This window comes from Epargyreus clarus, unplaced genomic scaffold (genome assembly GCF_041222505.1).
Source record: "Epargyreus clarus isolate Ecla_fem2 unplaced genomic scaffold, WU_Ecla_fem_2.2 ptg000034l, whole genome shotgun sequence".
In the NCBI taxonomy this organism is placed as follows: Eukaryota; Metazoa; Arthropoda; class Insecta; order Lepidoptera; family Hesperiidae; genus Epargyreus; species Epargyreus clarus.
The window spans coordinates 14,122,915-14,135,484 of NW_027332239.1; the positions used below are offsets into that span (position 1 = coordinate 14,122,915).

The 12,570-nt window shown below is 38.9% G+C and overlaps 1 protein-coding gene across 1 annotated transcript in view; it reads left to right on the top strand.

Moving 5' to 3' along the window:
• Nucleotides 1-12,570, top strand: part of LOC140756143 (uncharacterized) — a 263,924-nt gene that overhangs the window by 165,725 nt on the left and 85,629 nt on the right. The window contains exons 5-7 of the mRNA XM_073091583.1: nucleotides 8,627-9,548; nucleotides 9,894-9,904; nucleotides 10,017-10,028. Of these exons, the coding sequence (XP_072947684.1) occupies nucleotides 8,627-9,548; nucleotides 9,894-9,904; nucleotides 10,017-10,028 (945 nt within the window). The remainder of the gene's footprint in view (nucleotides 1-8,626; nucleotides 9,549-9,893; nucleotides 9,905-10,016; nucleotides 10,029-12,570) is intronic.

The window sequence follows — 12,570 nt, forward strand, 5'->3', positions numbered from 1 at the left end:
TTTTCCTGGATAAGCTTGTACAGATAGTCAGCCAGGTAAAAATATAAAAACACAATTTTTTCATATATTTTTGTCGCCAAAAAAGTCATTCTCGTCAAAAAAAGTCGTATTTGATGTCGTCATAAAAGCATACATATATGTGTAAAAACTGGAAGTTATTTCGTAACAAACAGACACTACAGTTTGTGTCTATCTAGACACGAAGATTGGATCTGGTAATGGCTGTATAGCGTTTAAAAGATTCAGGAATAATTTCAGATAAAGTGCTTTTCAACCACGTTTACGTTCCACATTTAGTTTTTCACGAGAATTCTGCGCCAGGGGCTAAAGATATATAGGAAACGATGATGGATATTTATATTCCACTTAGAATATTATAAGTGGAAAATGGTTAAGAAACTCGACCTCTTGATCGAGGGGTCTGAGTTTGAAATCCCAGGTACTAACCTCTGATTTTTCAAAGTTATGTGCGTATTAGAAATTAATTATCACTTGCTAAACGGTGAAGGTAAACACCGTGAGGAAAGCTACATACCTAAGCAATCTTTAAAATAATCAAAGGTATGTGAAGTCTACCAATTCGCACTTGGCCAGCGCGGTGGACTATGGCCTAATCCTTCTCATTCTGAGAGGAGACCCGTGCCCAGCAGTGGGACAGTAATGTGATGATAACTGTTGGTTACTTATTTCATAAAACCTATTGGAATAATGTACATATTAATATTGTATTCAGCTAAATAAATATACGCCCACATGGTTACGAATGAGTAAATAACGAAGAATCATAGCGAGACGGCGCCATTATGTACGAACTTGCAAAGTTCTGAATAATGAATGAATAATGTGATTATAGTGGCACTAGTTATACGGTAGCTCCAAGCGCTTGTTATTAGTTATTTAACGAAGGAAGTCATTTTTTCGTCGGACTTTGGTGGCACCTACTACTTTTCTTTTGACTTATACTTTTTTAGAATATTGGAGTAGCAGACGAACATGCTGTTCGCCTGATGGTAAGTCGGTACTGCCGCTCATGGAAATCTGTTATCAACCCCAGATAAGATAAATTTTCTACTTGTGGTCGGCTACAGGTGCGTCGCCTGAGGACTAAGCGGGAAGGCCTCGGAATAGTAAGTCTCCCTTACCACACCCTTCAAACCAGAAGATAGCAGCGCTTAACACTGCTGTTATTAGGTAGAAATAGGTGGTGGTGCCTTCGGAGGCAAACTACGAAGCCTTTACCAATTTGTGTCTACTTAATTTAAAACTCCCTTACCTTAAACTTTAATACCATAATAACAGTGTCCCAAATAAAACTCATATATTATTCAGCTCCGTATTATATTTGTTTTCTAGTTATAACTTTTTCTCGAATGGAATTCTTTCATGGAGTCGAAAGATATTTTAGTTTAACGAGTTCGGTATGGGAGTGTATTATAGAGCATACGAGATAACCTCCAACTAGCGAGTTTACAACTTTGGAGACCTATTGTGTATTCGTGGAGTAACTCTATCCTGCGACTTTTTGTATGAGACTTTTATGAAATTTAAGTTGTAAACGAGCATTCATGTAGAACAATGATACAGGGTAACTATCTATGGTTGAAGTTTGTCAATTTATAATAAGTAGAAATTGTCTAGTAACATGAAAAACTAGGGCAGATTGATAAACGGTAGAAAACCGGCATATTCTCTCTATTTTCCCCGCAATAGAAAGGAATTCATGACGGATTCTCCACATAATTGGTTGCTAATTCATTCTAATTCATCTGTCACTAAATTTAACCCGCGTATCATGAGTACCCGTAAAATGTCTCAATTCGGCGAATATATTAGTCTAAAGTCATATATCTTTACCTATCCGGATAGAAGCAACAAGGTGGGTTATGCTGCTAATCTCTTGAAGCTAAAAGATCCATGCCCAGCATGGGACTTAAAAAGGATTCTAGCTAATTAGATGGTCTACAGAATTTTCCCTCCATATATTCAGATTTTAACTTAGTTTCTTACATGCATGTATTATTGTCAAGAAAGTACATAAGCAATATCCGCGACTTTACTTTTCAGAAAACAAAGTAATCTTCAAAGAACGTAAATATTTCCAAAAGAAAGACCCAAACTAGTATTCTTCAAAGTTTCGGAGATCCGATCCATTAATAACAATCAATTAGCCAGTATTAATTATAGCTAAGAGGGAAACTTTGACTTTGTTACTAATTTGTAACTTTATGAGTTTTTATGTAATGAAAGCAGCAAATAGGAATTTTCTACATTAAGTAGCTATTACTGTCTTTGGAAATCTGTTAGCAATCCCTATGGAATAATTGTGCAATGTAAAGCTGGTAGAACTCTCTGTGGTTCGACTCCAACGTTACCACCGTCAAACCTATTTTACCTAATAGTAACAGAGTTAAGCGCTAATGTATTCTAGTTTGAAGGGAGACATACTTTTCCGAGGTATTCCAGCTTAGTCCTTCTTAGATCTCTGGTAGGAATGCAATTTTATCTGGGGTTGATTACGTCCGTGGCCGGCAGTAGCCATTAGATGGACTGCATTTAGAAGCAAAAAAAACCTGTTGTTTTTTGTCTATATATACTAAGTTGAAACGCCATGTGTCTAGATTAAGGATTATTCATTCAAAAGTAAACGGCTTCTTCATGCCAAAGGTGTCTACAGGCTGGTTATTAATAGATTTTCGCCTTCCGCGGACAAACGAATTCGCCTGACGACATAATATAAATTAGGCACACAGGTCAACCGTCTGGTCCAAAGAAATCTGCAATACCATTTAATATCACTTATACAAACACTTTATAAAGATTTTTTAACTTTCCTTTGTTTTAAGTAAACTTTAGGTAGTAACCACAAGAGAAAACTGAAGCAGATTTAAACCGAATCGTAACTAATATTATAAATGAGAATGTTCGTTTGTTTGTTTGTTTGTTTGGTTGGTTGTTACGCTATCACCCCTTAACTATATAACCAATTATCATGAAATTTTATAGGCACGTTGTCAGGGGTTCAGAAAAGCACATAGGGTAACTTAAAAGTACTGTTCTTAAGGAATACATAAAAATATCTGCAAAGCAAAGCCGCGGATAAAGGCTAGTCTCAATAAAAATCAAAAATGTATGCCGTTGAACTATAATGGGTATGTCTTTTTGGCGTTTATCACAAATGAGATGTCAAATCAAAGAGAAATAAAAGGGAATGGAATATATTATGGAGCACAAAAAGATGGGGCAAAATAATGGATTGTTTCTTGCGACGCTGTCAACATAATTATATTTATTGTTTGATGTACGACAGGGAAAATAAATTAGTTTTATTGTTATCATTTGATTTTTTTGGGTAAGCCCCCGTGCAAGGTTTTTTATAACTTTCGAAATTGAGAACTATACTTTGTTCAGCGTCTGGCACTGCTGTTATTAGACAGACATAGGTGTAATCCGGTAACTCCGGTTGTGTTCCATCGGAGATCCCGGAGTTCTCCAACAAGCGCTGAGGACGGCCACCGGGGGGGTTTTAGTGCGGTAAAAATCCCACATAACCCGGCGTCGCACCCACGTCGTCGGGTACTTTTTGAAGGTTTCCCCCTCGAGAAAAAAAGGTGTATAATCCGGTGACTCTTTCAAATCTATCGCTCTATCTAAATGAAAGTTATAACTTCAACGTCATCAACCCATTACTAGTCTAATGCTAGGCACGGGCCCTACTCTCTCTCATTTTTACCCACAGAAAATTAAAATTTTGTGATATTTCGGTCTTTGGTAGGCAAAATATTGGATACCTTGATTATTAATAACGAGCCTAAAACGTCGATAGCCATCCCTTAAGCACCATCTCTGCCTTAAGATATAGGCAGACAAATAGCTTTCTACACTCACAGCCACACTAGCATTCACTGGGTCGTATGTGCCATGGATACACACGTACACAAATACACAAACACACAGACCCGGAAACAGAAATCTAAATTCATAATTCAGATATTTGTCTGGCCGGGGATCGAACCCGAGACCCTCTGCGCGTCAGATCAGTATGGTGATGTTAAGTAAAGTAACTAAAGGTGCCTTACCGCTTACCACCAACCCTATTATTTACAACATTATTAGAATTATGTTTATGTACTAAATTTTCATTATAAATAAGAGCTAAGTAAAGTACGGAACGGATATTGCGTTATAATGTTAAGGCCTACTGCCGCCTTTGGACATTTGCAATCAACTCCAGATAGGATAAAAACCGACCTATGATCGGCCACAGATGACTGATTAACCATGACCAAATTGGAACGATTCAGATAAGTACCGCTTCCATACCACACTCTTCAAAGCAACACAGCAGCGTTTAACACTGCTGTTATAAGTTGAAATAGGGTTAACCCGGTGGTTTACGTTTATCACAATGAAAATGAAATCTTATCTTATCTGTATCTTCGACGTCGTCTACACATTACCGTCTCACTGCAGTAGCACTACCATGAGTTGGCATAGAAACGCCACTATAGAAATGGTAAATAGAAAACTATTGTCATTTTGCTAGTGAATAACATAACTACTATCGTTACGGTATTTCTTGACAACGTCTGTCAAATTAATGACTCATGGGACCGAATTTGTATGGCAATAGATCATAATGACATTCGCTAGCGATTTGATTTCGATAGGTTTTTTACGTATCGAGTTACGCCACTACGGATTTTAGTTCTACGAGTAACAACCAGAGGCGCTGTACAATTTTTCATACATTTATTTTACGCAGTCGCTAGCGAGTAATACTTTTGTAAACTCATGGTAGTGCTACTGGGCACGGCTCGCCTCTCTCTCTAATTTTTGCGTAGAAAAGATCGAAATGTCAAATTTTGCCTACTAAATATCGAGTAATAGATAGATTTATGACAGTGATAGCCTAGTGGTTAAGAAACTCGGCCTCTCGATCGAGTGGTCCGAGGTTCAAATCCCAGGCCTCTGATTTTTCAAAGTTATGTCCGTATTAGAAATTAATTATCACTTGCTAAACGGTGAAGGAAAACATCGTGAGGAAACCTGCATACCTGAGAGATTTATAAAAAAAACTCCTATGTGAAGTCTACCAATACGCACTCGGCCAGCGCGGTGGACTTATGGCCTAATCCTTCTCATCATGAGAGTGGGACCCGTGCCCAGCAGTGGGACAATAATGGGTTGATGATGATATAGATTTATGTTTATATACTCCGTTTTCATTATAAATAAGAGCTAAGTAAAGTACGGAACGGATATTGTGGTATCATGTTTTCTATAAACACGGATATTATCGCCCGGGCGATCCGGACATGATCCCGGTTCAAGATTCAATTTCCGCCCGAAATATTTTTATTGTAGGAAAATGGTGTGTATACCAAATTTATTGCATTGAAGATGTTTTGATAAAGTTTTCTACATAATAACATGTATTACTTTAACGAAGTTACACTTCTTATGTGCTAAACGGGAAATTACTCAAATGTAACATATTTTTACGGTAATTATGCAGTTTGGCTACTTTTCCGAAAATCAATGCAAAAAAAGGTAATTAAAAAAATTAAAAAGTTAGCCTCCCCCGACAAAATATCATCAATGGTGACTAATTGAAGCCACCCATGCTAAAAAAAAATATTGCATTGATTTTCGGAAAAGTAGCCAAACTGCACAATTACCTTTTTTACATTTCTGAAATTAGTATAAGAGGTTATTAGCGAAGTTATACTTCTTTGTTACGATTGGGAGAAATATCAGTAGCTTAAACGACATGTGTTAGTGTACGCAAAAGTGGTTTTAACTGGTTTAAATTTGGAGTTGCAGGTACCTTCACGTACATATGAGCTATCAAAGCAAGTTAAATAAAACCTTGTAATAAAGTGTAAGATTTAAAGGTGGTAGAACCCTTTGTGGTTCGACTCCGGCGGCACCACCGCCACACCTATTTCAGCCTCATAACAGCAGTGTTAAGCGCTGCTGTGTTCTGGTTTTAAGTGTGCTAAGGGAGACATACTTTTGCGAGACGTTCCAGCTTAGTCCTCAGGGGTAGCGGCACATCTGTGGCCGAACTCAGGTAGGAATATCTAATCCTATCTGGGGTTGTTTACAGATATCCATGGGCGGCAGTAGCCACTTACCATCAGATGGACTGCGTGCTCGTCTGGTACTCCTATATTATAAAAAAAAAGATATTATGATATTTATTTCAAGGAAACCTTTAAAAATCTTCTAAACGGGAAAATCTTATTCATTTCATTATACAAAAGATAACGCTTACGGGCATTCCGTGTTATTTTAAATTAGCATTTCTGAAAGGGTTAATAAAGGTTAATTTAACGTTAAGGGATGAAAAACAAGGGTCAAAGCCATGAGGGGACATTACCTAAATACAAAAAATGACGCCAAAAATAAAAAATAAGCCGCGTACGTGACGCAAGATGAAAATAAGTCTGGATTAATAATTCACGCTTTTCTCTTGAGTAGAATACCTGGTCGCGTGCGAATCCATTGCATACTGAGGGTTCCGTACGTTCGTCATACAATTTACATAAAGTGGTTAGATATCAAATAGTAAATATTACAACCCGCGTGGCGGAACGGTCACCACGCCAGTCTGATGCGCAGAGGGTCCCGGGTTCGATCCCCGGCCAGACAGATTTCAGATGATGAATTTACATTTCTGTTTCTGGGTCTGGGTGTTGGTGTATTTGTCTCTGTTCCACGATACAGGGAATCCTAGTGTGGGGCTGCGAGTGTAGAAACCTTTTTTTTTTATTGATCCGAACCCGTCCGAAATGGTCATCCGTAAATGAAGGAACAAATTAATTATCACTTGCTTAAACGGTCAAAGAAAACATCGTTAAGTAACCTGCATACCTAAGAAATCTTAAAATGTTTTCAAAGGTATGTGAAGTCTACCAATTAGCCAGCGCGGCGGGTGGCCGTATCCTTCTCATTCTGAGGAGACCCGTGCCCAGCAGTGGGAGAGTAATGGATTGATGATGAAATGATGCAAATGTACAAAAGATTTACAGGGAGTAAAACTCTTTATAATTCGTCTTCGAAGACACTACAGCTACACCCATCCCAAAATTATAACAGTGGATCGACAGATCGACAGATAGACCTCAGAGAGCATTCTAATATAATCTAAAGCTTATTAATAGATCTATCGTTAACCTGCAGAAGTAACCAATTCCATTTAATCTTTTACAAATAGTCACGATACAATATACTTTTATTATCAAAGCTACAGATAGGCGGAATAGGCTGTAGAATAAAATAGGCTAGTTTCAATTTGACTCAACGGTACACGTGCCCGATTTAAAATGCCGTGTGTCTAAGGGCGGGAACAGATGAACGACTTTTTGTAGAATGCGATTAAGCGAGATTTCGCTTATTCATTAAAAAATTCAGGCTAAGTAGCCTAAAAGTAAGTTTTTTTTATGATATAGGAGTAGCAGACGAGCATGCAGCCCACCTGATGGTAAGTGGCTACTGTCGCCCATGGACATCTGTAATCAACTCCAGATAGGATTAGATATTCCTACCTGAGGTCGGCCTCAGATGCGCCGCTACCCCTGAGGACTAAGCTGGAACGCCTCGGAAAAGTATGTCTCCCTTACCACACCCTTCAAAACGGAACACAACAGCACTCACCACTGCTGTTATTAGACAGAAATAGGTGTAATTACAGACAGGTAATTACAGACAATAATGTAAAATTTCTTGATTAAAGACAATTTTAATTTCAATTACTTAGGAGTATAATTTTAAATTTATTTTACGTCTCGTTAATTAATTAGAACCTAACATAGCCGTCAGATTTTTTGGATACTATATGCAAATGAGCATGGTATCCATGCGCTGTCATCAACCCCAGATAGGATTAGATATTCCTACCTGAGGTCGGCCTCAGATGCGCCGCTACCCCTGAGCACTAAGTTGGAACGCCACGGAAAAGTATGACTCCTAACCACCAGCCTTTAAACCATAACACAGCAGCGTTTAATACTGCTGTTATGAGGCAGAAATAGGTGTGGTAGTGATGCCGCCGGAGTCGAACCACAACCGTTCTACTACTTTTAAGTCCACTGCAAGCCTTTTTTTACGGCAATTTAATAAAAAAGCTACTTCGTTCCAACCCTTACAGTGTAGACTGTTTGTTTTTACGGCATGACCCTACGCTCACCATTATACGGATATTTTAAACAAAAACAGCTTAACTTCATTCAAAGCGGAATATAAATGAGACACGCGTAAATTTCGTTCTGACCTTTTCCCTACCTTTTCAGGCCTCTTCCGGCACGATATTAACAACTTGTTTTTAAAATTAAGAAGATTAATGACGGATTTACTTCAACTACTTAGGTACTTTTATATATACGAAGATTAATTAAATACCCTAAAATGTTGATTTGATTCAAATGTTATTATGTCACAAACCAATGATAAGAAAAAATTAAAATATGCGCAATTATTAATAACCATGTTTATCTGAATGGTTAGAAATTTACAGTTATTGCCTAGAGAAATTGTGGATTATAAATTTCGTGACAATAGTTAAAATTGATTTATTATTTACAGACGTTAGTGTGTCACTAGGTAGATTAAAACGACGTCCAAGTGCGTCTACTCACTGTAACATTAATCGAATGTTTCCTTGTTCCAGAATGTGCTATACGACTCCGAGCAGCGCGGTCTGGGAGGATGCACTCCGGCCACCTCCCCCGGACGCACGGCTGCCGAATCCTCCTGCCCCCACTGCCACCCAAAACCGCCTTACTCATCGACCTTCACAAACTAAACGTGCCGTGCTCCTCTGGCTTCATTCGATTCGCCCCAAACACTCCGACGCTTTGCGGAAAACTGGAGCAAATACCGATCCAAAACCGCAAATTCCTCTACCAGTCGTCGCTAAGGAATCAAGAAATAGAACTGCACGGTCGACCCACGTTCGCCGCGACCTACCGGTTAGTGGACCATTGCCACGATGCTCTGCTGACGGCGAGGAACGGCTCGTTCGAAGTCGGCCCGACAGTCAAACTCTTCTGCTCCTACGAGATTCACCTACCTTATGGCAATCGCGTAGCGTTACGCCTGCAAATGGGAACAGGGCCAATGGCAAAAGAAAACGACAACTCGAATATAATACACGAAGACCATCAAGACCGATGTAAGGGTATGGAGCTGAATCTTGAAGATGGGGACTCGAGGTGGAAACATTGTTCCCAACCCGGTGATCCATTAAGAAGCGTTCAGATCATTTCGGAGACTAATTCAGTGAGATTAAATATAAGCGTGTTAGGAAAGAAAAATTCGTCAGCAATGTGGCTGAAAGTTTGGTGGATGGACAAACCGTTGGAAGATATTGTGGGCCATTGCGACTATGGGTGGGTGGTGTCAGGTGACTTTTGTGTGATAGCAGTGAGAGAGACAAAGCGAGCGTGGAGACAGGCGGAAGCAGAGTGTGTGAGATTGGGCGGCCATCTTGCCAGTATTTTGAATGAGCGGCAACAGCATATTATGGACCAGCTACTATTAAATGCGTGAGTATTCTTTGTGAAACTTAATATTTGTTACTTCTACAGTATCTGCTCGATCTGATGATCGTCAATGATTTAATACAGGTAGCACATTCGTCATACCATTAATTGGTGGCAAATAACCGTCATCCATCAGTCTTTAAATGTCCACTGCTGGACATTGGCCTCCCCTAATCTGTGCCACTTTAACCGGTCCTAAGTAGTCTGAACCCAGTGATATTTCGCCGTCTGTTAAAATCATCACTCCACCTAGTCGGGGGGCACCCTCCCACATGTTCATTTCTACCATAAATCATTGAAATTCAGGTTGACTTCATGCCAATTTGTTAAATGTACATGTAATTGCAGACCTGGCGCCGGTATCGATGACGTCTACTGGATCGGCGCTACGGATGCCGTCCACGAAGGAGAGTTCCGCTGGTCTGATGGTCTACCATTCTCTTACGCACGTAAGTATATATAATATTGAAGAATTTTATTTAAGTTTTATTGAGAGTAATAAGGAAGACAGTTTGATGTGTTCAAACTTAGTCCGGGAATATCTATGGCCAGCCTAAGGTAGATCTTCAATATTATCTGTGGTCGATTACAGATGTCTACGGGCGGCAGTAGCCACTTACCATCAGGAGGACTGTGTGCTCTACTTCCTACTTTCCATATAAACATTGTTAAAATAGGATCAACTATTCCCAAAAACTCAGACAATTTCAAACACGAAAAGTTATAGGCAATTCTTTCGTAGCGTTAATTACGCATGCTTAATTGCTCTTGAGGGCTATTTTAGGAACTTCACGACCTAATTGATTTTATATTTAATGACGCACTTCGATACAGATGTCCATGAACGGTAGCAATTACTTATGTACCATGAAGTAAAGTGGTTTTATGAAGCAGCAAGCGTGAAGACCACATAATGATAAGTTATCACTACTGTATGTTACTGTAATCAATCGCAAATTAGATTGGAGAAATATCTTTGGAGATTTATCTCAACTCGTAAAAAGGTTGTTCCATATTTTTCTGAATCATGCTATCGAAGTTTTCTCAAAGTCTTGCATATTTACAAGCTCTGAATTGTGACTATTGGAGCACGGCCGCTTCCCAGGCATGATCCGAGCTTAGCGGGAGATCTCCCTTTGCCAAAATACCATTAAGGTATAAGTCAAAATGCTTCGTGAAAACGCTTCTATTCCACCACGTCCTTCACACTAGAATACACTATTCTATAAGTTCGTTTATTCTCGAAAATCGTGCTAACAATCATGTTTTATAGTGAGGAGTTTTGGACGGTCTCAAAATTGATGACGTACAGAGAACTCGTAATACATAGCAGCGCTTGCTTCTTTAATTTCATAAAAAGAAAAAGATGTACATATTTGTACAGTCAGCTTCTTTAGTATATGAGCGGATCAAATTTCCAAAAATACCTATACAACCTAACGTTTATAAGTAGCTAAACAACCCTAGCATCATAATTAGATGGACATCGTAAAGCGTCAAGATTAGCTGAACACCATATGTGCAAAATGGCTAACGTCACTAATATGAAATGTCATTGTTCAGCTACTTTGGACACTGTAGTGTTCATCTACTTTTGAAACTTCACGACGTTCATCTAATTATGGTGCTAGTTGTGTTTAGCTACTTATGAACGATTGGGTGTATAGTTATTGAAACCTTGATCTGCTCATCTAATTTTGGAGCTGACTGTACAATTATCAAACCAGCCCATATCATTCCCAAGGCCCAGTCTAGACTGGGTGGCGTCGCGCGATTTATTGGGCCTTTGTAAATAAACATTAGGCCGAATGTAGATTAGCTTATGTTACTGCCTTGTGTGAAATGGGTAATAAACAAGACATGTGGACTTGTTATCGTGCCAAACTGTAAAAAAGCCGTATCGTTTTTTTGCTATCAAAGTACATTTTCAAAGTGGAACAATCCTCTATGGTTCGGCTCTAGCACCACCGCCACACCTATTTATGCCTAACAACAGCAGTGTTGGTACGGGAAACATACTTTTGCGACACATTCCAGCTTAGTTCTCAGGGGTAGTGGCGCATCTACGACTGACTTCAGATAAGAATATATATTATTAATATATGTATAATCTTATTTGAGGTTGGTTTAAATGTCCATGGGCGACAGTATTACTTACCATCAGGTGGACTGCATGGTCGTCTGCTAGTTTTCTGTTGTGAAAAACTTGTTAGGGGAGCTTTAACTTAATACCCTTACCATGAGTTTTTTAAAGATCTCACAATTTTACGTTACGTTTACTCAATCCATTATTCTGTTCCGTTTGCTTCAGTAGACTGAGTAAACGTAACAATAAGTAAGTGCTCAAGTGACGATGAACTTTTTGTCTACCTCACATGTTCGCAAAAAAAAGAGACAAAACATAAAGCGCCATTTTGTCAATTTAGACATTTAATGTTACGTTACTGACACTATAGTTCTGATGCAAGCCGCTAGGGGCGCTGATTGGAATTTGTATGGGCAAATACGTAAACAAATACCAAAACAGTCATATTTGTCAAAACGTAAAAACTCATGGTAAGGGTACTGGAGTAGTAACGCACCTACTACGTTTATCTTATCTGGGGTTGATTACAGATGTTTTTAATCTCGGGTAAAGCCGCGGGGTACAGCTAGTACTAAAAACAATTATTTAGACGGGGTAAGTACAGTTGTATTTAAAGTGTAATGCTGTGTACACATGACATGAAAACCCTACAACGCGTGTTTGTGGAGTAAATACTGTGGTTTAAAACTTTCTCGGGTGAAAGATTAGTTGAACAATATAAACAATGTGAACATGGCATTAAGATCTCTTGGGGATGATTGTATGGTCGCGTGATTGGTGTAGAAAGTCACATTATTTTTGCGATATAATAAACGCTTTCTACACTCACAACCCCACACTAGGATACAACTACTAGGATACTAGACAAATACACAAACACCCAGACCCAGAATCAGAAATCTAAATTAATCTTTTAGATATCTGTCTGGCCGTGGATCG